This window comes from Aquarana catesbeiana, linkage group LG06 (genome assembly GCF_042186555.1).
Source record: "Aquarana catesbeiana isolate 2022-GZ linkage group LG06, ASM4218655v1, whole genome shotgun sequence".
NCBI classification, from domain to species: domain Eukaryota; kingdom Metazoa; phylum Chordata; class Amphibia; order Anura; family Ranidae; genus Aquarana; species Aquarana catesbeiana.
Window position 1 is genome coordinate 131,598,484 of NC_133329.1, and position 24,783 is coordinate 131,623,266.

At 42.8% G+C, this 24,783-nt stretch overlaps 1 protein-coding gene across 1 annotated transcript in view; it reads right to left on the minus strand.

Moving 5' to 3' along the window:
• The window catches only part of LOC141148929 (cytochrome P450 2W1-like), a 49,917-nt gene extending 26,510 nt beyond the window's left edge, over positions 1–23,407 (minus strand). Inside the window, exons 1-7 of the mRNA XM_073636821.1 lie at positions 23,153–23,407; positions 19,231–19,393; positions 16,797–16,946; positions 14,024–14,181; positions 8,157–8,330; positions 7,065–7,212; positions 3,891–4,075 (exon numbers count right to left, since the gene is read on the minus strand). Coding sequence (XP_073492922.1) covers positions 3,891–4,075; positions 7,065–7,212; positions 8,157–8,330; positions 14,024–14,181; positions 16,797–16,946; positions 19,231–19,393; positions 23,153–23,338 — 1,164 coding nt within the window. The 5' untranslated portion in view covers positions 23,339–23,407. The remainder of the gene's footprint in view (positions 1–3,890; positions 4,076–7,064; positions 7,213–8,156; positions 8,331–14,023; positions 14,182–16,796; positions 16,947–19,230; positions 19,394–23,152) is intronic.
• Positions 23,408–24,783: the final 1,376 nt, after the last annotated feature.

A 24,783-nucleotide genomic window follows, 5' to 3' on the forward strand; every position in this document is an offset into this window, starting at 1 on the left:
ATTCATCCTGCTGCTTTTGTCAGCACTCACATCATCAATAAATACAAGAGAACCAGTTCCATTGGCAGTTATACATGCCCACGCCATGACAATACTACCACCATGCTTCACTGATGAGGTGGTATGCTTTGGATCATGAGCAGTTCCTTTCCTTCTCCATACTCTTCTCTTCCCATCACTCTAGTACAAGTTGATCTTGGTCTCATCTGTCCATAGGATGTTGTTCCAGAACTGTGAAGGCTTTTTTAGATGTTGTTTTGCAAACTCTAATCTGGCCTTCCTGTTTTTGAGGCTCACCAATGGTTTACATCTTGTGGTGAACCCTCTGTATTCACTCTGGTGAAGTCTTCTCTTGATTGTTGACTTTGACACACATACACCTACCTCCTGGAGAGTGTTCTTGATCTGGCCAACTGTTGTGAAGGGTGTTTTCTTCACCAGGGAAAGAATTCTTCGGTCATCCACCACAGTTGTTTTCCATGGTCTTCCGGGTCTTTTGGTGTTGCTGAGCTCACCGGTGCGTTCTTTCTTTTTAAGGATGTTCCAAACAGTTGATTTGACCACACCTAATGTTTTTGCTATCTCTCTGATGGGTTTGTTTTGTTTTTTCAGCCTAATGATGGCTTGCTTCACTGATAGTGACAGCTCTTTGGATCTCATATTGAGAGTTGACAGCAATAGATTCCAAAAGCAAATAGCACACTTGAAATGAACTCTGAACCTTTTATCTGCTCCTTATAAATGGGATAATGAGGGAATAACACACACCTGGCCATGGAACAGCTGAGCAGCCAATTGTCCCATTACTTTTGGTCCCTTAAAAAGTGGGAGGCACATATACAAACTGTTGTAATTCCTACACCATTCACCTGATTTGGATGTAAATACCCTCAAATTAAAGCTGAAAGTCTGCAGTTAAAGCACATCTTGTTCGTTTCATTTCAAATCCATTGTGGTGGTGTATAGAGCCAAAAAGATTAGAATTGTGTCAATGTCCCAATATTTATGGACCTGACTATATATATATATATATATATATATATATATATATATATATATGCTCTACATTCAGTGTAGCCCATCTATACAGTGCATTCATACACTTCAGGCGGTATACACAGTATATAATACAGTGTAGTGCGGTGTTGCAAACCAAAAAATACATCATGTCCTGAAGGCCACCAAGGAGAGGCAAACGCTCACAGGTCACTAAAAGAGGGCAAGCAGCCTCTTTGTCTACAGTCAACAGTGGTGGTCACGGACATGGTGCATCCTCTGCAGGTGGCCATGGGGCACGCTTGTCCTTTTTTTCTGCTGCTGGCCATGTTATTGAGCCACAACATGCAGAAGAGTTGGTAGAGTGGATAACGAAGCCATCCTCATCCTCCTCATCCTCTGTCACCCAGGCTCAGAATAGTTTGCCTTCCAACGCAGCTGCCAAAGTGGCCTATTTCACCAGCTCCTTGTCCACAGTCACTCCTTCTGTAGTGTTAGAGAATTATACTTTAAATGTCAGTTATGAAAGACGCCATTTTGTTTATCATGGCCTAGAAATAAACTGTAGATAATATGGAGTCAGCAATATATATATTCAGCAATATAAAATGCTTAGAGCTGCAGTTTTGCATATATCCTGTATTTTTGTGTTGACTTGGGGAGTTTTCAAGTCAGTATCCTGTAACCATTGTTAGATGAAGATAACAGTCTGTAACAGACACTTCCACCTTTCCTGTTACGTCCAGAATAAAGTTGAAAATACATGAGACTGGGCATGTTTTAAGACAGGAAAGGGGGGTGTCCAGGGCTTATAAAAAAGACATGTACCACAGTATTTTCCTTAGAAATGACGATGACAGCATGAAGATGTAATGCTATTCATTTCTCTTGCATATGCAATAAATATTACCTTGATGCCCGAGGACGGTCTGAGATGGTGAATTATTTCCCTAACATGTAGCCCCACCATCATGCACGGAGGAGTCCCCAGAATTATTCGACCACAGTGTCGGGTACATGCTGCTGGAGGATGCGCAGCGATTTGAAGGCTTCGATGTTGGTTCCCAGGTTGAGGAAGGGAGTAACGTAAGCCTAGAGAGAGGGGGTGCCACAGAAGGACAAGAAACTGGCAGTCATCTTCCCCCAGCTGCAGCATACTGCCAAGTTTGCTCCAGTGATGAGGAGGGAGGGGATGATGAGGTGACTGACTGTACTTGGGTGCCTGAGAGAAGAGAGGAGGAAAGTGAGGAGGAGGCACAACTCCAACGAGACAGGATGTCCTCTAGGAGGCAGCTTAAGGGCAGCCACCCTATTGCATCACACCGCAGAGCTCCGCAGGTGCAGGGCGTTGCTGACTCCCCGCTGACTTTTAAAAGTTCCTCGGTGTGGGTCTTTTTCGACACGTGTGCAGCAGATCACACTGTTGCTCTTTGCAACCTATGTCTGAAGCGGATCAAGCATGCATGCCATGCAGTTCGTTGGCAACAGCACTTGAGAGACCCACATCAAAGAAAAAGGCGGACTTCTCCTTGCTCCTCATCTGGGATCTCCAACCCTACTATACCTCCAGTCCTCTCAAAAACCTGCACTGGGAGGAATGAAGGTATAGCAATAGGTGTCCCAAGTACTTGCAGCCAATTTGCTAGCAGTACACCACCAATTGATTTTAGCAAGCAAATTTCCCTACCCCAGTTGCTGAACCGCAAAAAGAAACTCAGTCCCAGCCATCCACATGCTCAGCGTCTAAATGCTATCTTGGCCAAATTGCTAGCACTGCAACTGCTGCCTTTTCAGCTGGTAGACTCTGCCCTCTTTCGTGAATTTGTGGAATATGCTGTACCTCAGTGGCAGGTTTCAGAATGCCATTTCTTTTCATGGAAGGCCATTCCGGCTCTCTACCGGCATGTGGAAGGCAATGTTTTGGCCTCCTTGGACAGGGTGGTCAGCAGTAAGGTTCATATTACCGCTGACTCATGGTCCAGCAGGCATGGGTAGGGACATTACCTTTCCTTCACGGTGCACTGGGTGACTCTGCTGGGAAGGATGCAGGACAGGGTTTAGTGTTGTTGGTGTTGTTCCGTCACCACGCCACAGTGATTTTGCCACAGCTCTCTCCTCCACCCGCTCCTCTTCTTCTTCCCCTATGGCCTCTTCTGCAGATTTGTCCTCTGAACCAGCAGTGCTCCGTAAGCATTCAAGGGGCTATGCAAGCAGTCAAGCTAAAAGATGCCATGCGGTGCTTGAGTTGGTCTGCCTAGGGGACAAGAGCCACACTAGGTCAGAGATTCTGTCAGCTCTGCAGGGGCAGGATCAGAGGTGGTTGACACCATGCCAGCTTCAGCCAGGAATGGTTGTAAGCGACAATAGCACCTACCTTCTCTCCACCCTCCGACAGGGATACTTGACCCATGTTCCATGTTTGGCACGCGTCCTAAATTTGGTGGTACAGTGGTTCTTGAGCAGGTACCCAGGCTTACAAGATCTCCTGAAGCAGTCCAGAAAAATCTGTGGTCATTTCCGCCGGTCATACAATGCCAGTGCTCGGCTGGCTAACATTCAAAGGGAATGCAACCTGCCCACCACCGTCCCATTTATGACATGGTGGAACTCAAAGTTGGCAATGCTGCAGTGGCTGCACACACACTAGAGGGTCATCAAACCAGTCATCTCAGTTTTAACTCTGGGATTTGGGAGTCAGCTGAGTGATCAAGAAGTGAAAGCTGACTCCCAAATCAAATATGGCTGCTGAAACGCCACTGTGCATATGAGGTTCAGTGGACTGCCAATCAAAAAATGTACTTCACCATGAAGAAATACATGCAAATATGTAACTGGGAGAGGGATGATTTGAATGATGCAAAGTCTTTGACTGAAGGTCTACATTAAATTCTTACCCTCGGTATAGTGTAGCCTCTGAAGCTGATATCTGTGGGTGTGACATGTGCTAGATATTGAATGATGTTACCAAAACGTTGAATTTCATGAACTACTGCCAGGCAGTAAGGGAGCACTTTCTGGTCATCCCACCTTGGAGGACGTTCCAGCCCAATCACATCTTCAATCTCATCCTGAACTTTTTCTTAAGAAAAAAAAAATTGTGATTTTAGATACCATTGAAAAGCTTTCATAATTTTAAAGGATCTACTGTATATACTAATATATTTATTGTAATGCATAACAATGAATATGTATTCCCTTACTGATCAAAATCTACAGCAGCTTGCTCTCACCTGTCAACCATCTATCACATAGTAATGCCTGCTGGGTGCACTCAGTATATATGGGAAGGTATATAATTAGAATGGATATAACTGTCCCTGGTTAAGAACACACACAATTAATGATCCCATTTGCTGGTAGGGGACAATTTTCTTTAAAATGTAATTGTTATACATAAGCTAACTTATACTGATACAGTATGTTTTTAACATTCTGATATTTGGAATGATTCAAATACAAGCGCAGCACAGCAAATTCACAGGTTTTTAACACCATCACGCCCGGCCTATTGTAAAATGACGGCTGGGCGGGAGCACTGTTGTTTTGGGAGGACATCATATGAAGGGCTGTGCTCTGGCATGATCTGTCACCCACTGCGTCCACCGGACACAGATAATGACAGATCACTGTACCAGCTCGCTGCTGGTAGCATGTGACTGCTGTGGCCAATCACAGCAGATAACATGACAACTGTACACAATGGAAGGCTTTGATTCATGCCTTTCAATGTGTATTAGTGTGATGAGCTCTGTAATGGGTCACAGTCATCACATGGTACAGACAGGGCCAATCACAGCCCATCTGTACCATGTGATTAACTGTGGCCAATCATAGCTAATCACAATAGTAAACATTAAATCAGTAATTTTTATTCAGAAATAATGCTTGCTTGCTTAATTGTAAAATTCACAGTTATAAGCAACCATAGTGTATAAAAAAACAAATCCTCATCATCTCCCCAAGAGTAGTAGAGTGTTACTATGGTAACACTGTATTGCTCTGGTCACTGTATATAAAAAAATGTAAAAAATATAAAAATATATAATAAAAGATTAGAAATATTAACACTTTCCTGCCAGAGGCTATAGTGCAATGACAGCTGGGCAGGAGCACTGTTGTTCTGAGAGGACATCATATAATGTCCTCCCAGAATGCACCTCTCGCGTGGCTGCTGATAACTGGTCACTGGCCACAGCTAATCACTGGTCACTGTACCGGCCAGCAGCCAGTAACCAATGCCAGTGACAAATGACAGCAGATCACATGACATTTGTAAACAATGTATGGCTTCCTTTCATGCCAACCGTTGTATACAATTGTGTTGCTAGCTGTGATTGGTCACAGTGATCATATGGTACAGACAGGGCCAATAACAGCCCATCTGTACCATGTGATTAGCTTTGGCCAATCACAGCTAATCACAAAAAAGACACTGAATGAACCAGTTTTATTCTGTAAAAATGGTTGTTTATACCAATGAAATTCATCTGTATAAGCAATCATAATGTGTTAAAAAAGAAAAGTCCTGATCACTTCCCCAGAGTAATACAATGTTACTATGGTAACACTATTGCTTTGGTCACAGTGTGTTCAAAAAAAATCGTACAAAAAAAAAAAAAAAAAAAAAGATTTATTATTTATGAAGAAAGATTATTCATTTGCAAAATTTTATAAAAGAAACTATGTTCTGTCTTTTTTGTTTTATTTAGAAAAAAAAATAAAAATCCAGTAGTGCTTAAATACCACCAAAAGAAAGCTCTATTTGTGGGGAAAAATATAATAAAAATTGCTTGACCGCGTAATTGTCAAGGGGGTAAAAGTGCCCAGTATTGAAGTGGTTAATTATCTGTTTTATTTAGGTTTTTATTCTTTGAGTCTGGCAGAGCCTGGCAGCACTGAAATTATGGTCAACTGAGAGTGTAGGTTTACTTATTAGGTTTCCACAATTAGGATTATTTTTTTCATTATAAAACCAAACTGTTTTTTGATATGTAACATGCTTAATACTCTAGTGGATTGCCCCTTGACTCACCATGCTTACATGCAGGTGTGGACTCCATCTCCTTTTCCCACAACCCTGTGTGTTCCCACAAGTCCCTGGGCATGACCAGGGAATATGTTTTTCTGTTTCCCACCCTCTGCAGTGCAGAGAGACAAGGCCTAATGAAGCAGAGGTGGCTGGCCATATGATCTGCAGCCAGGTGTACTGTCATCCACTGATAGTCCAGGACTGTAAACAGCTGGGCAGGTGCCCAAAGCACACATCTTCAACAGAAGACCCAACCAAGTCACTGCAGACACCATTGCTCCAATTTCTACCAGATTACTGCGCTTCAAGTAAGTGGCCCTACGTCTCAAACTGCCTGCCTGTGGTTACCAGCCCTGGGACTCCTTCAGCCACTTGCCTGTGGTGCCAGCCCAGGGATCCCTCCCCCTTTTAACCTGTGTACCCAGACCTACCCTGGGCTTTACTGTTTACTGAAATGTTTGTCTCTCTAGTATCTGTGGCTACAGAACCTTATAGAAAACTTGTTGTTCTGCCACTCAGTGTCATTATTGATTTGCAAAGACCTTGCTCTCATAAGCTCCTGTTTGTACTTCAAGCTTCGTTTTACATTGTTCTGTACTGTATGCACACCTTTTGCCATTTGACTTTGTTAACATTTATCCTACTCTGCACCTGTTTAGTAAAATTCAAGTTAAATCTGCCCTCTGTCTGATCTTTCAGCTGATTCCTCCAATTGTTAGAGTATTCCAATTGCTGTAGCTGAAATAGGCAAGCAGAGGCAAAGTACATCATCTAGTAAAAAAAGAGAAGCTTAGGGCTTGGATCCTGTAAGTTTCTAAAAGAGAGACAAGGGGAGGGGCAGTGTGTGAGCCAATAGGAGTTGAAGGGGGGTCATGAGTGTTTACTACTGAAAATAAAGATTTATTTCTCAAAAGAACTCTAGAATATTATGCTTTTTAAATTAGTTTCTTTTCAATTGATTCCCCCTAGTCCTGAGGATTACTCAGGAAATTGCACAGTCCATAATATTGTCCAATGAGCAGCCGGCTAAAATCCTTACTTTGTATATGAGGGTATTTCATCATGAGGAGGATGGCCCACTGTAATGTAGTGGAGGTTGTCTCTGTACCACCAAGCATGAGATCAAAAGTCGAAGCCAGCATGTTCTTCTCTGTAAAGATCTTTTCTTTGTCCTCTGATGTCTTTTCCTTTTGGGCAAACATTAACATCAATTAAAATTTTTATGAAAGTGTCCGGTATTGAAGTGGTTAAAATAAAGAGATCTACTTGTCCAAGGGGACAAGGTTATTCTAGCTGCTGGGGGTTATTTTTGATTTACACTAAAAAATGGCTGGTTGTTTCTCCTAAATGCTGGTAGTTAGATCGTATTTTAATCTTCAATATACTCTATAAAAAGGGCATTAAAGCAACAAACATAACATCTTCCTGGTGCATTTTTTAAATGATTACAATGTCAAATTCACTGCTTTATAATTATGCCCCTATATACCATTGACTTGAACTAGTTGCTCTTTCACACTAGTGGGCACAGGGAGGTAAAAACAGGCTGTTGAGCCACATTATTACTGCCGCCTGGCTGTTTACCAGAATTTTAACATTTAAGCTGATAGTTACTTAGTTAGTTTGGTTGAAAAAAGACACAAGTCCATCTAGTTTAAACAATAAAAAGGGAGATTTAGTTCCTCTAATCTTTCTTCAAAGCCGAGTTCCTCCATGCCTCATTAACTTTGAGGCATGGAGGTATGGCTGTACACATGTCCTGGCTGCTATGTTTGGCTTTGTGGCTGTGGCAATTTTAACTTGAGCTGCAGAGATGGACAGATGGCACCAGATTATTCTGTAAATCTCATTTTTTTGCACTTCTCCTGTTGCATCTAGATTGTTATCCCACCAGTTATCCGGCCACCAATAGTTAGAAAGACAATTTTGACAGGAGAGCAAAGTCCTGTCTACCAAGATGGCTGCCTCCACGCAGAACAAGGCATAGTAATTCAAAATTGTGGAAAACCACAGGGAGGCTACAGGCATTAATGGTGACTATACCTTTGCTTTTTTTGTACACTGTTTCCACAGCTAAAATTCTTTTCAAGGGTATTAAAACCTTTCTGTATTTGTAACGGATGATGCTTACCCTTTCTTGTTTTTGTAGGAATGCTTCACTGTAAGTCCTGAAGGAATCTTCACATTTAGACTCTTGTGCTTGTTTAAAAAGCTCCAGCAATACTTCATTGAGCTCATCAATTCTCTTTAAAACACGGCCAGGGGTTTTCAAGAAGTGTTTTAGTATTGGGAACACATTGTAGTACTGCAGATAAATGAATACAGCGGTTCATTTAAAAATGCACTTGGTAGTTGCAATGTTTTCACCAATTATATAAGTGAAGTAGGTTTATGTTTATAGCAGCATCCTTTAGATCAGCTCCCCTTCACAGCACAGTCCCCCTCTTTGAAACAGTCTCACCGTGTCCTCGGTTCCCCTTCACATCACAATGCCTCTTTACAGTGCAGACCCCTTTACATTAATGTAGCGCAGACTGCAGTGTAAAAAGGGGGGGGGGCTGTGATGGCAAGGGGACTGCACCATAGCTCCCAACAGTCCCTGATTTTCAGGGAATGTGCCTGATTTAGAACAAAGTCCCTCTGATTCTCGTTCCTCCTCATTTGTCCCACATTTTGGTCTGAGCCATATAGTTGTATATAAAAAGCACTTTTTATCTTTCAAAAAGTGTTTCCCAGTGCCAAACCTTTCATCCCTTTTCCAAATTTCTGCATTTGTAAATTTCAAAAGCCAGTATAAAGGAATGGTAATGGTAAAAAAAAAGCACTTGTGGGTTTAACTAATAATTTTTTGTACAATTCTCCTTTAAGGGGGCGTGGCAAGGGGTGTGTCCTATGCCTACACACATTTACTAATAGGCATCCCTCGTTCTCATCATCAAAAATTTGAGAAGTATGCTGCACTGTAAAGGAGGGGGGGTGTGATGGGAAGGGGACTGCAGTGTAAAGGGGCACTGTGATATAAAGGGGACTGCACTGTGAAGGGGCACTGTAATGATTACATTGGCCCTTTACAGTGCAGTCCCCTTTATATCACAAAGCCCCTAGCAATCACAGCCACCCCCTCATCACAGTGCCCCTTATAGTCATGCCCACCCCTATTTTCTCTCTAATTACAGTGCCCCCTATTACTCTCTTCCTCCCCTGCACAGGCCTACCTTTGGCAAGGCAGAGGCAGGATTCAGCCTGTGTCTCCTCTCCAGGGTCTCCCGCTCCTCTGACTATGTCATCCTATTAGCGGGGCAGGGGGCGGGAGGAGCTGCAGGTCTGGATGGAGGGTGGGAGCTGCCCAACTTATCATATTAACAAGCGGGTGATTACCCACTTGTTAATATGAAAAGACACCTGTTCTCTGCTCTGCTGATAGGGTGACATTGTTGGGGGGGCGGGAGAACTGGGAGAGGAGAAACAGGCATGGTCGCATAGCTTGAGGTGAGTGGAGACCGCAGTCTGTGATAGCCTTGTTTGGACGCTGCTCACCTCCTGCTGTGCAGCCCGTTTATCAACAGGCTACGGACAGGTACTGGTCCGTGGCCTAGGGGTGGGAAACCCCTGCTTTAAATAAAAGCAGAACAAAATGTTTAAAGTGTTTGTTAATGTAAAAAATGTTTTTCTACAGTTACATAGTTACATATACAACATCCCTCTGATATATGACTGAATAATAGCTTACTTAGCGCCGTTCGATGCTCAGCTGACTGCCTGCTGGTCTTCTCTCCCAATGGCATAGCTGCAGGGGGAGGTGCTGGGAAACCCCGCTGACATCAGCTGAGACAAGGAGAGGAGGAGACCAGCGGGCAGTCACACGAATGGCGCTCTGAAGTAAGCTATTATACAGCACATTTTTAAAAAAGACATTCACTGGGGAACTTACTGTTATGTATATCAGAAGCAACTATAGAAGAAAGTTTTTTTTTAGAGCAGGAGAGGATCGGGCGCTGTCAGGCAGAGAGGGGAGGGGGGAGAGGGGAGGGCACACAGGAGACACAGAGTAGACTGCGGATGATTGAGACACGTACTGATGACTCCCGTGTCAGTGCTCAGCAGCCCTGATACATTGGAGTCAGCACAGAGAGGGGAGGGTAGAAACTGTCAGGATGAGCCAGGTTTTTTAGGTGTTACAGGGGGCCAAATGACACAGCACAAGCACTGTGCTGTATAACGTGCTTTAAGGAAACAGGATCTGTTTTTTTTTGGGTTAACAAACACTAAGCAAATTCTTATTGATCTGACTTTGTTCATTGATTTTAACAATAACATTTTAAATAGGTCAGGCATACTTCCCTGCAGTTGAAATGTTAGAGGACTGTTTAGATTTTATGCCCCAAAAAGTCTGGGGTTTGCCGGAAGTGCCGTAGCCTATTTGAAGAAGTGTAAAATGGGCTAGTGTATGTGTGAATGGGGGTGTGATCTTTTTTTGTAAGACTGGAAGGTATGGGCTGTGTAACATACTGTACAGTATAAGCTGGGTAGTAGCACATGACCTAGCTAGTTTTCTCAACAGCAGTTGAACATAGAGTCCAGTTTATTTTTGGTTGTACTTAGATAGTGTCTGTGAACTGGAGTAATGCCGCGTACACACGGTCGGACTTTCCGGCATACTTAGTCCGGCGGACCAGAGTGTGCCGGACAATCCGCCTGTGTGTAGGCGCCGGCGGACTTTTTCCCAAAAGCCCGCCGGACCTAGATTTGAAGAAAGTTTTAAATCTTTCCGCCGGACTCAGTTTCGGGCGGAAAGTCCGCTCGTGTGTGTGCTGGTCCGACGGAAAGCCCGCTCGTGTGTATGCTGGTCCGACGGACCAGATACGACACGAGGGCAGGGTATTGCATCTCGCGCTCGCTGCAATAGGAAAAACACATTTTCCTATTGCGGCGAGCGCGGGGCATACCAGGCCCTTAGGTCTGGTATGGATTATAAAGGGAACCCCCTACGCCGAAAAAACGGCGTGGGGTCCCCCCTAAAATCCATACCAGACCCCGATCCGAGCACGCAGCCTGGCCAGTCAGGAAAGGGGGTGGGGACGAGCGAGCGCCCCCCCCTCCTGAACCGTACCAGGCCGCATGCCCTCAACATGGGGGGGTGGGTGCTTTGGGGGAGGGGGGCGCCCTGCGGGGCCCCCCACCCCAAAGCACCTTGTCCCCATGTTGATGAGGACAAGGGCCTCTTCCCGATAACCCTGGCCGTTGGTTGTCAGGGTCTTATCGGAATCTGGGAGCCCCTTTAATAAGGGGGCCCCCAGATCCCGGCCCCCCACCCTATGTGAATGAGTATGGGGTACATGGTACCCCTACCCATTCACCTAGGGAAAAAGTGTAAGTAATAAAACACACTACACAGGTTTTTAAAACAGTTTATTAAACAGCTCCGGGGGGATCTTCCTCCGGCTTCGGGGGTCCCTCCGCTTCATCTTCTCCCGGCGTCCGGTTGGTTCTTCTCCCGGTGTTCCAGTTCTTCGGCCGGCTCCTCTGCTGTCTTCAGGTAGCTCTCTTGCCAGCAGAGGTCCGGACTCCTGGGCTTCTGGTCTTCTGGGCTTCTTCTCTTCTCTTCTCTTCTCTTCTCTTCTCTTCTCTTCTCTTCTCTTCTCTTCTCTTCTCCAGATGTTGACTTATATAGGCGGAGACCCCGCCCCCTTTTGATGTCACAGTCCCTGGGCATGCTGGGACTGTGACGTTTTAGGGGGCATGGTCAACATCACCCAGTGACCACGCCCCCTAAAACGTCACAGTCCCAGCATGCCCAGGGACTGTGACATCAAAAGGGGGCAGGGTCTCCGCCTATGTAAGTCACAACGCAGCCCTCGGAGAGCAGTCCAGCCGGAGAGAGCGTCGTGTCAACATCTGGAGAAGAGAAGAGAAGAGAAGAGAAGAAGCAGCCCAGAAGCCCAGAAGCCTAGGAGTCCGGACCTCTGCTGGCAAGAGAGCTACCTGAAGACAGCAGAGGAGCCGGCCGAAGAACTGGAACACCGGGAGAAGAACCAACCGGACGCCGGGAGAAGATGAAGCGGAGGGACCCCCGAAGCCGGAGGAAGATCCCCCCCCGGAGCTGTTTAATAAACTGTTTTAAAAACCTGTGTAGTGTGTTTTATTACTTACACTTTTTCCCTAGGTGAATGGGTAGGGGTACCATGTACCCCATACTCATTCACATAGGGTGGGGGGCCGGGATCTGGGGGCCCCCTTATTAAAGGGGCTCCCAGATTCCGATAAGCCCCCGCCCGCAGACCCCGACAACCAACGGCCAGGGTTGTCGGGAAGAGGCCCTTGTCCTCATCAACATGGGGACAAGGTGCTTTGGGGTGGGGGGCCCCGCAGGGCGCCCCCCTCCCCCAAAGCACCCACCCCCCATGTTGAGGGCATGCGGCCTGGTACGGTTCAGGAGGGGGGGGGGCGCTCGCTCGTCCCCACCCCCTTTCCTGACCGGCCAGGCTGCGTGCTCGGATCGGGGTCTGGTATGGATTTTAGGGGGGACCCCACGCCGTTTTTTCGGCGTAGGGGGTTCCCTTTATAATCCATACCAGACCTAAGGGCCTGGTATGCCCCGCGACGGGGCTCGCAAGGTGTCAATCTCGCCGATAAAAGCGGCAAGATTGACTTCCTTTTCTAGTCCCGTCACACCTGAGTCACGTTCAAAATGAACGGACTTGTCCGTGTGTGGGCAAGTCCGTTCATTCTGAAAGTCCACCGTAACTCCGGCGAAAGTCCGTCGGAAAGACGGGCGGACTTAGCCCGCCGGAAAGTCCGGTCGTGTGTGGGCAAGTCCGTCCGTTTTAAAGTCCGGCGCACCTGGCGGACAAAGTCCGTCGGAAAGTGTGCCGGACCAAGTAGGATAGAAAGTCCGACCGTGTGTACGCGGCATAAGGCTTCCATCTGCATTTCCTTGTTGTTTAATCCAAATTAGCCCTTTTCTTATTGCTTAACTGCTGGGTATTTCAGCCAACAATCAGCAAAATGGTGTTTTGGATGCTGTACCATGAAACTGTCAAAAAGGTCCAATATGTGGAAAGGGGGAAGAAAATGGGACTTTATATGAAGCATGCGGTTGCAAATAAGTAAATACGTGATTTAATAAATAAAGTAGTATATATTGATTTGTACCCATAATGTATAATTGTAATAATGTATTTCAAAATCAAAAACTATTTTTATATAGTAATACATATTCCAACAAAATTCATATATGTATATATATATATATATATATATATATATATATATATATATATATATATATATATATATATATATATATATAGCTATATCCCTCATTGACAGGGATGGAGGCATATGACCTTACCAGGCCATTGTCTCATATAAAGTAATATTGTATAAGTAATAATGTATTTCAAAATCAAAAACTATTTTTATATAGTAATACATATTCCAACAAAATTCATATTTGTATATATATATATATATATATATATATATATATATATATATAGCTATATCCCTCATTGACAGGGATGGAGGCATATGACCTTACCAGGCCATTGTCTCATATAAAGTCCCAAACCTTCCCTTTTACAAGGTCTAATATGTGCCTGATTTTAACTGTATCTTAACCCAAAAACTGAATATATTGCAACTCACCATTCATTACATTTGGCAGCTGTTTTGTTTTTATTTTTTCCTGCCAGTAAAACATACTCTGTCCTGGGCTGTTTCCTTTTGACATGGACTACAGAACCCCCCCCCCCCCTCCCCTGCATATTAAAGAACAAGGTGTTCTGTAGTTCATGAAGCTAACATGAGCAGGGCTGATAAATCCTCTTGGGATTACAGTGCAGCACAGGCACAGTATACAAAAGCTTATGGGCTCATTGAATCTCTGACTGGCTCATCAGGTATTGCTTGCATTTATCAAGTGCTAAATAATTTTAATAGGCATAAAAACGAAATTGCCTGTTTTGTAAACTGGGATTTTAATATACAGTACTGTACCTTGGCTGAAGGATTTCCAGTGAGTTTAACAACATCATCCATTATAATGATCATTTTCTTAAAGGTTGGGTTGTCGTAATCAAAACGTCTTCCAAATAACATACTGAAGGTTATATTGGGGGGAGCATTATAAAACACCTGTTTCTCAAATGGTTTACCTAAAAAACAAAATAAGCAATGACTGTTAAAGAGCAATGCTTATACTAATTACTCAGTAGTATACTTTAACGTTTAACCCTTGGATGTGTTCAGGGCCGTGCACCCACACAGATGTCACAATGGGAGCAGCTGCTGTGTCCCAGTTGACATGAATTGGTCTACCCACATGGGGATGCATAGTGTAGGGTTGTGTGAACCCCTTGTGTGAACGATGCCCTACTGTTCTTTTTTACAATCTTTACTGTTTTCTACAACTGTCAAGTACTAGATTTGCATCACGACATCCTGTTCTCAATGGCTCATTGTTATGTTATGGGGAGGCTCGAGAGAACTTTTCAGCTTATGGAGAGAAATTAATAAGAAAGAGGATAGCAGAAATCTGCTCTAGGATCAGATGACACGCAAGCTTATTCACTCTAAGGTTATGTTTGCTGTTTTTTTGGTATATTTTAGAGAAAACATTTTTTTAATCTATATAAACAGGTTTTACCTTTCTCTTGCCACTCTTTTTTGACTTTTCTGACCTCCAATAGTTTCACTGTAGCCCCTCCATTTGTGACATCAGTTATAGTGCCCCATGAATTTTCGCTCTGTGCACAGGTGGGTTGTTCTATAATATATTTCTAATAATATATTTGTATAAAGCTTCTACTTTACTATCATATACTGTTTTATATAGAGTGATCCATATGTGTTTACTGTCCCTATACTTTGATAGTTGCATATGGCTGTTCCCTTAGGAGCCCCCCTTTTGATGCGTGATCCCATGCTCCCCGAGGATGCTAATACATCTAGAACGCTCCCTGTGTTACCAAATACCCGGCTGGATGTTTTAGTGAGTCAGTAGTGCTACTACTTTAATAGTCTATGTGTATTTATCCACAGTTTTACTATAAAGTTTTAATTTGTACTATTCAAGTAATTATGTTTTTATATATTTGTAGAAAATTTGTTATGAATCATTTATCCTCCTGAGGAAATGGCATTCCATAAAACATGTTGAGGAAAATGACATTGGGACTCCTCTGACAAACTACAATGCCTTGAAAAGGTATAAAAAGGTATTCATACCCCTTGAAATGTTCCACATTTTGTCATGTTACAACCAAAAATGTAAATGTATTTTATTGGGATTTTGTGTGATACACCAACACAAAGTGACACATATTTGTGAAGTGGAAGGAAAATGATAAATGGTTTTCAAATTTTTTTACAAATAAATATTTGAAAAGTGTGGTGTGCATTTGTAACAGCTGCAAGTCTTTTTAGGTATGTCTCTACCAGCTTTGCACTCTAGAGAGTGACACGTTTGCCCATTCTTCTTTTCAAAATAGCTCAAGCTCTGTCAGATTGGATGGAGAGCGTCTGTGAACAGCATTTTCAAGTCTTGCCACAGATTCTCAATTGGATTTAGGTCTGGACTTTGACTAACACATGAATATGCTTTGATCAAAACCATTCCATTGTAGCTCTGGCTGTATGTTTAGGATCATTGTCCTGCTGAACCTCCGCCCCATTCTCAAATATTTTGCAGACTCTAACAGGTTTTTTTCTAAGATTACCCTGTATTTGGCTCTGTCCATCTTCCCATCAACTCTGACCAGCTTCCCTGTCCCTGCTGAAGAAAAACATCCCCACAACATGATGCTGCCACCACCATGTTTCACGGTGGGGATGGTGTGTTCAGGGTGATATGCAGTGTTAGTTTTCCACCACACATAGCGTTTTGCTTTTAGGCCAAACAGTAAAATTTTGGTCTCATCTGACCAGAGCACCTTCTTCCACATGTTTGCTGTGTCCCCCACATGGCTTCCTGCAAACTGCAAATATTTTTTTATAACCTAACCCTGCTTTAAACTTCTCCACAACTTTAGCCCTGACCCGTCTGGTGTGTTCCTTGGCCTTCATGATGCTGTTCACTAAGGTTTTCTAACAAACCTCGGAGGGCTTCACAGAACAGCTGTCTTTATACTGAGATTAAATTACACACAGGTGGACTCTATTTACTAAATAGGTGACGTCTGAAGGCAGTTGGTTCAATAGATTTTAGTTAGGGGTATCAGAGTAAAGGGGGCTGAATACAAATGCATGCCACACTTTTCACATATTTATTTTTTTTTAAATTTGAAAACCATTTATCATTTTCCTTCTACTTTACAAATAAGTGCCACTTTGTGTTGGTCTATCACATAAAATCCCAATAAAATACATTCACGTTTTTGGTTGTAATATGACAAAATATGGAAAATTTCAAGGGGTATGAATACCTTTTCAAGGCACTGTATACAATCAATCCTTGGCCAATGCTACATATGTACATATACTATACTGTTCCACTATGTTCAGGGGAGTTGTCCTCAATGTACATTGTAAGCATAACAATTTTATCCTTTTTGATTTTTTTATGTTAATAATAAAAATATTTTGGTTTTTAATTTATTGTTATGTGATTTCTTGGGGAGCCAACAAAGCCCTTTTGTTCTAGTTTTGTTTTTGACGTCACTTAATCAAAGGGAGATTGAAGACTATTTTTAGGTTCCAATTTAAACACTAATCTTTAAACTGGGATTTGAGAATCATTACTAAATTATGACTAGATTATAACATGACTCACCATTATGAGACTGAATTAATGCATTTAAGAACTGCAGTTCGTCAATAATCCTGCCTTCAATTGGCCCTTTTCCCATTCCAAGATCTCGTAGAATGGACAAAGTGAATCTTCGAGTTACTTTCCATCCTTCCCCATTTGAGAAAATGACTCCTAAGAGAGAAAACTAGAAAGTTATGATGTAGAATACAGAAAATTGTCTGGTGCATATAAGTATTTGTGTGTATGTGTGTGTGTGTGTGTAAATGAATATAATAATGGTCAAATCAATAATATACAGAGTTTCATATGACTCATTCACACTAGATTTGTAGAAAAAGTATAGAAAAAAACTGTCTCTATCATACATATTATTCACACTGGACGCACTTTTCTAATACACAATAAAGAGAAACTATCAGGACACTAAATTTGGCGTTAGCTCCCTTTGCTGTCTTGTTTTAAAGTTGGTCTCCAGGGATATATAAAATACACACATTATTGACACTCTGTATTCATTAATACATCATTAAATGCATTTTTTTAAATGAGAGAAGTGTAAGTACTTAAATTTGACTTGGGATCCACCTCTTGCAGCAGAGATTAGTTGTGTTGCAGTGCTCATATTCTAACAGGAGACATGCTAACAAGAGGAGGGAACACACTCAGCAGCCTTCTGGATCACTGTCCAGATAGAGGCCGGGGGAGGTTCAGGACTTGTACATGTTACTTAAGTGCATCAGAGAAAAATCAGGTCTTCTGCCATGCCTGTGTAACTTTTAGAACCGGATGAAAAGAAATACAAATCCTTTGGTAGGTAAAACAACGCCCCCAAATGTATTACATTTGTATATTTAGCTGTTTGTTGGACATTTACCATTAAAAGCACATGCTTCAAGGCCACATACTTCACTTTGCTTCAGTAATTTATGGGTCACCAACCAGAAACAGGTCGGCAAGTCACATGTCTCAACATTTAACTAGCTGCATGCTAATTCCAGGTCAATATTTAAAGCTGTCCATAGAGCGATTTTCTTTCCTTCAACTACAGCAGGCATGTCCAAAGTCCGGCCGGTTTGGTTTCGGACGGCCCGCCTCGTAATTTTGACATATATATCTTTTGTGGCCCCCAACGAATCCCCAGCACTGGGGGCCACAAAAGATAGATATGCTGGCTGCCTTGGAGGGGGCGGGAAAAGTGCCGTACAGGATACAGGAGAATTTCCTGTTTACACCGCGTCCTGTGTAAAAGGAAGTCCCGTCTCCTGCGCTGCCATTGGACAATTGTTTTGTCCATCATAGGAGGCGGGACTTTCAATTAAAGAGGCTGCCGATAAAAACAGGAGTTTCTCCTGTATGTCTGTTTGCGCTCGTCCCGCCCCCTCCCTGTCTCCTCAAAGGCTGCAGATGGACATGAATCAGGCAATGGTGAGTCTGCATTCATGTCAATACGGTGGGGGCTGCATTCATGTCAATACGGTGGGGGCTGCATTCATGTCAATACGGTGGGGGCTGCATTCATGGCAATGGAGTGGGGGCTGCATTCATGGCAATGGAGTGGGGGCTGCATTCATGGCAAGGTGAGGCTGCAGATGGGCACTGATTAGGCTGCATTGATGGGCACTCACCCTTATTTTGCTTAACAGTTCTTTATTTAAAATTTTAAGATTTTTTTTCCTGAAACTTCCTTTTTAAAGTGAAGGTGCGTGTTATAAGCCGATTAAATACGGTATTTCCAAATAACACGCCCGAGCTCATCTATTCACCACACACAGCACAAAGGCAAGAGAATTCTTGTTGGGCCATGTATTAGCGCTCGGACGGACACACTTAGACCAAATTTTAATGGTTTAAAGAATGTCAGGCCAAATGGTCGGCCCTCAAGCATGTTCTCTTTATCAAATCTGGCCCTCTTTGAAAAAAGTTTGGACACCCCTAAACTACAGCTTTCAGGAAGGAAAATTGCTACATTCTCCCATCACCACAGTCAGTGTTGATGGTGGAATCTCTTTCACAGAGCCATTGTGTTCTACACATGGGGGGGGGGGGGGGGGGTTGGGGGGGAAGCTGGAGGACACACAGTGATTATTGCTATTGTCTCTGGCAATAATCATATGAAAAATCCGACATGCTGACTGTACCCAAGGTGATCAATAAATCAACTTGGGTACCATCTGCCTGCCCATACATAGTTAGACCCCCTGCCGGTCCCTGCTGAACCAGCTGATATTCGAACCGTCTGTGGCCAGCTTAAGTAAATAGGGAGGTAAACATTAGAATGATGTGTCTGAGGCTTTCATCTTCAATATCAGGTTTACCAAAGACAGCAGGATGACAGGCCCATAGCCAGCATCTTTAAAAAGTCAGCGATAGCAGCTTTCGTATGCCTTCTCTTTTCTATACTGCAAAATATATTTGGGATTGACAGTTACTTAAGGAGTTCACGTATTCACTGTACCATGGTTATGCTGAAAGTCATCAAAAACAGCCAACTCGCCACGACTTCCAAAGTCATAGTTTGCCTTCACCAAAGCCTCTTGATTGGCTTCATAACCAACCAAAACCACCGCTTTTACTTTGCCAAAATGGAATGTGAAGAATGTGCCATACTTCTTCGCCAGCTGAAAAATAGGTTTAATACAGAATCCTTATAAGAGGAATGATTGTAGTTAAAAACAAAGTGCTATGGAGACCAAATGTTATAAAGAAAGCTAAGAAAAAAACTCATGGACAATGTAAACATGTAATTACTTAGGAGAACATATGACTCTGTACTGCTTTGGATAGTGCAGGTAAACACACTTCATAAAAATAATAGAAAAGAAAACTTCCACTTTCATACACATACCAATTCCAATGTACTGTATGCAAACAGCAGCACACAAATATCTGAAAACACAATAAATACATTTTTAAAAACTTAAATAGGTGTGCTGTCCCATTATATCATACCTCATATTAGAGTTCTAAAATATACACAATATTGCAAAAAGAATAAAGAGAGAATAAAGAAAAAAAAAATCAATTGCTTAATAAAACAATACAAAAATCCAATCAATATAAATCATGAGAAAATTCTGTGCTAGAAGTCCATGCCACAAAATGAATGATAAAGTAAGAAATGTACTCCACTGTTGTGCTTATCCAAGTGTCCAACACCATTACTGTAAGTGCAGAAGCCTCTTACTGGGAATGATGTTATAGGGGGTCCATAGCACATATGGTAATATAAAGCACGGCTTTCCACTCCGCGCCGGATCAAATATTCCACAAATAAACACCAATACTTCACAATTCAGTCTTTAAGCAAAGCTGTTATATAAAGGGAACAAAAACAGGTTACATCGTGTGATACCCGCTGCTGTCGGTCAAATATTTTACACTTAAAACTGAGCTTCCCTGTGGGATGCAAGGAGGTTGAGAAGTTAACGTATACTGTAATTAACCCTGTCCGTACTGTGCTGGCAGATCTCATTATAATGTATAGACTAGATTTGAACATTGTCTGTCCTAGGAATGGGTTAAATATTTAGAAGCCAGGCTTCTTCATTGTGTGGTAATGAGGGATTGCATAGTGTGTCCCCAGTCTGCATACCTTCCAACCATCCAAGATTCGGTGGGACCGTTTTGAGATTTGAACTAAATCCCAGCATCCCGCAAATCCAGGGTTCCGGTGCCTAATGCAGGAACAAGTTCTGGCACTTGGCTCCACTAACTCACATGGCTGGGGTGCATTAGCACTGGCACCCAGCACACCTCCCTGCATCTCTTAGTGGGTGCCCAGGGTCCCAGACACTGAGATCACCCCCTCAAATTACAATGCTTAGGACATGCAATCTTAAAGTGGAACTTTACCGAAGAGGGAAAGTTCCTCTCTTCCTCCTCCTTCCCCCCTCTCTGACATATTTGACACACATACTTTTTTTTGTGGGGGGGGGGGGGGGGGGCAGCGCGGCTCACTCATGTGCAGTGAGCAGTTGGCTGTGAAACCACAAGGAGTCATAGTCGGCTGCCCACAGATAATCTGCCGGCACCGGGGGCTGATGACCAGTAAAAAAAAAACTGGCCTGGGTGAGGATGGTGCTTGATCCTTGAACAAATGAGTGTATGTTTCTTACAAGTCAGCAGCTACAGTTTTTGTAGCCGCTACCTTTTAATTTTTGTAGAATTGACTGAAGAACCGCTTTAGCTTAAAGAAGCTAGTGTTAGCAAATGCAGTTTTTTATGAACACTGAAGCAAACATGGCATTCTAACTTCCTGATCCAGACAAATTTCTTCTTTCAGTTAAACCAAGAAATGTTCTATTTTCATTGTTTTTGATTTATTAAACAGCCTTTGGGTGTTCCCGCTCATCTCCTTTTGCATTCTCCTTTATTGAAAGGAAATAAAATTGCCAACAGAGAATGTGAGAACATCTTATTAAAAGCTACACTATAGATGCAGACCTGGCAACTTAAGGCCCCTTTCACACAGGGGTGGTGGGGACATCAAAGCAGCGCTATATTCAGCGCCGATTTACTGTCGTTTTAGTGGTGATATTTGGCCGCTAGCCAGGCAGTTTTAACTCCTGCTAGCGGCCGAAAAAGGGTTAAAACCGCCCGCAAAGCGCCGCTGCAGCAGCGCTATGCCGGCGGTATAGCCGCGCTGCCCTATTGATTTCAATAGGCAGGAGCGGTGAAGGAGTGGTGTATACACCGCTCCTTCACCGCTCCAAAGAGGCTGCTAGCACCTGCCAGCGCACAGCTCCAGTGTGAAAGCCCTCGGCTTTCACATTGGAGAGACAGCAGCGGCTGTTTCAGGGCGCTTTGCAGGTGCTATTTTTAGCGCTGTAGTGCCTGCAAAGCGCCCCAGTGTGAAAGGGGTCTAAAGGATAAGATCACCTTTGGGAACGTGTTACATGTTTCACCCGTTTTTGCTGCAGCATGTTCCCAATGCTGGGGGGGGGGAGAAGTTCCCCGTACTGCTTGTCCCCTTTAGAAATCTGCGAGGCTCCGCCCATATGGCTATGTCATTCCTTCACACAGCTCTGCTTCTCATCCTTTGAGGCTGTTGGCTTGTAGTTCTCACTGAACTACTGTGGCGCTGTGGAGCGCCGTAGTAGTTCATTGATACTTCCTGTCAGTGTATCTCCTTGCCGGTATGGGATGTATGGGCACACAGATACACAGAAAGACCTGCAGGAGACCTACATGGCACCAAGGATCTGCTGATCACTGGTGAAATGCTTTACCGCCTCCAAAAAATAAATAAATAAATGCACTTTTTTTTTTACCTGTAAAAAAATGTGCATTTATTATTATTTTTTTTACAAATGCTATTAAACCCAAAAGCAAACATTTATTACATTGCAGCTTACCTATTCTTAGATGTAATGGCTGCATTTGTTTTCTTTTTAGGTTTTATTTCCTTTATTTTCAACTGGTGATCTAGCCAGTAAGTCTGTTATTTTTCAACAGAACAAGCCCTCCTGCAAATGTAGCGGTGAGTTAGAATGTTGAGACAAACCCTTAACCACTGATAGGAGTGCTTACAATAATCAGCTTTTATTTATTCATGTAAAGCCTTTATCTCAAAACCGTTGCTGTAACTGCTTATGTAACTGTAGTGTGAGCTGGAACTTGGCTTCATTTTGGTAGTGTGTCCAAATCTGCTAAAACATGCAGGGGTGCTCCCCTTCCACCAGATTGGCACTGCTGCTGTCCAATGGTGTCCCTGTGCGTCTTCATTCAGAATGGGGGCACTCAAACGTAAACTAATGTAGCCACCGTATCTGAGGATTGGTAAGGTGCAATATATTACATTTTCGGTTTTGGGTTTAATGCTGCGTTAATCTCAATGATGTTCATGCCAGAGTTGCTTGAAGAGATAAGAACCCCTTCAACTCCTTAAAGGAGTTGTAGTTTAAGACTGGATACTTTTTCTAAAATAACAAATTTGTTATACTTATCTGCACAGAGCGGCCCCAAATCTTTTCTTCTGTGGTCCCCCTCCAGTGCTCTAGGTGCCTCCTCTTCTATGTCTACCACCATAGCAAGCCACATGCTATGGGGGAAGATGTGCAAGTTTGCTCCTGAGCCAGGCTGTGTATGTCCATTGACACAATCAGCGCAGCTCGACCCCACCCACATTCTCTGTTCACACGATTTGATTGACAGTAGAAGGAGCCAGTGGCTCCCACTGCTACCTCTGTGTCCTGTGAGGAGAAGAAGAGAGGAGATGCTGCTGCAGACAGACACGGCGCTGGATTGAGATAGGACTCAAGTATATAGGGGCATGAGAAGGTGGTACTACTACTGGGACATTTTTTACCTTAATGCAGGGAATGCATTTATTTCCTTTAAAACCACTGCCTTTTAAAAGTTTTTTTTTAAAGACTCACCTCCATGAAAGTGTAATCCTGCCTGACGATATCCAAAATGTGCATGTTCCCAATTAGAGGGAGAGGTCTGGGTCCTGGGGGGAATTTGTAATTTTTCTTTTTAGCCTGGTCCATTAGGATTTTCATGCACATCATAACCAGGGTGCCTATAAGGAAAAGCGTCACTGACTCTGGTAGAATTGCCATGGCTGGTGTCTTCAACTGCAGTCTGTTCAAACTGGAACTTCAGAGGTGTATTACTCAAGTATATATACTCTAAAGTCTATCCCATTTCTAAAACCCAACTCCACCCAATCCAAAGAACTTTTCCACACTACTGAATGTTCTTTTGGTGTGTTGACCACATTTTTTTATGCTGATTAAACAAAAATGAAGAAATAATGAGCCTTGAAAGATTGGCAAACATACAATCAACAGTTACAGAGACAACATTTAACTTTGTTTAACTTACTCCAGGAATTGAATATTGCAATTATTATATGCTTACAAGGGCAATTATTTGTAATCCCCAGTCCTACCTTTTACAGGTCTGTTCCTGGAAATGCTTTTAGATCTGACTGATGTTTTGTTCCATAAAATTATTTTTATTCTGCATGGTAGGTTTAATATATACTGTCTTTACCTTTGTTTTCTGTCACATATCATTTAAAATCATACATAATCTCTAATTTAATAAACTGGTTATAGGTGGTTGTTTAATGTTCCAAGACCAAACTTTCTCTTTCCATACTATTTTTGCTCTATTATTGCCTTTTGCAATAATAATAATGTATCTATTTTGCACCACTGCATTTAAGTCTCTTTATTCTGACAGTGAATATTTTTTCTCATTTATTGTCCCTGTGATGCCTGTACAAGGAATGGAAGTTGTTATCAGAACAGAAAGGCATAGATAGCATTACATTACCAGTACCAGAAGTCTACAATTTACATCCCTGTATTATAAAATGTGTTTTCAGGAGCAGTGATTTTAAGAATGCTTAAAGTGAAACAATAAAAATGAAATATTCTTTTAAATATCGTGCCTGGGGGTCTCCTTAGTCTGCCTGTAAAGTAGCGCATTTTCCCCATATTTCGAAAAAGGTACAGCAGCAAAATGACATATCTGAAGGAAAAAATGTAATTTAAAATTGCTCACGGCTGTAATGTATTGCCAGAACCCGGCAATATACAGTCAGGTCCATAAATATTGGGACATCGACACAATTGTAATATTTTTGGCTCTATACACCACCACAATGGATTTGAAATGAAACGAACAAGATGTGCTTTAACTGCAGATTTTCAGCTTTAATTTGAGGGTATTTACATCCAAATCAGGTGAACAGTGTAGGAATTACAATAGTTTGTATATGTGCCTCCGACTTTGTAAGGGACCAAAAAGTAATGGGACAGATTAACAATCATCCATCAAACTTTCACTTTTTAATATAGGTTGCAAATCCTTTGCAGTCAATTACAGCCTGAAGTCTGGAACGCATAGACATCACCAGACGCTGGGTTTCATCCCTGGTGATGCTCTGCCAGACCTCTACTGCAACTGTCTTCAGTTCTTGCTTGTTCTGGGGGCATTTTCCCTTCAGTTTTGTCTTCAGCAAGTGAAATGCATGCTCAATCGGATTCAGGTCAGG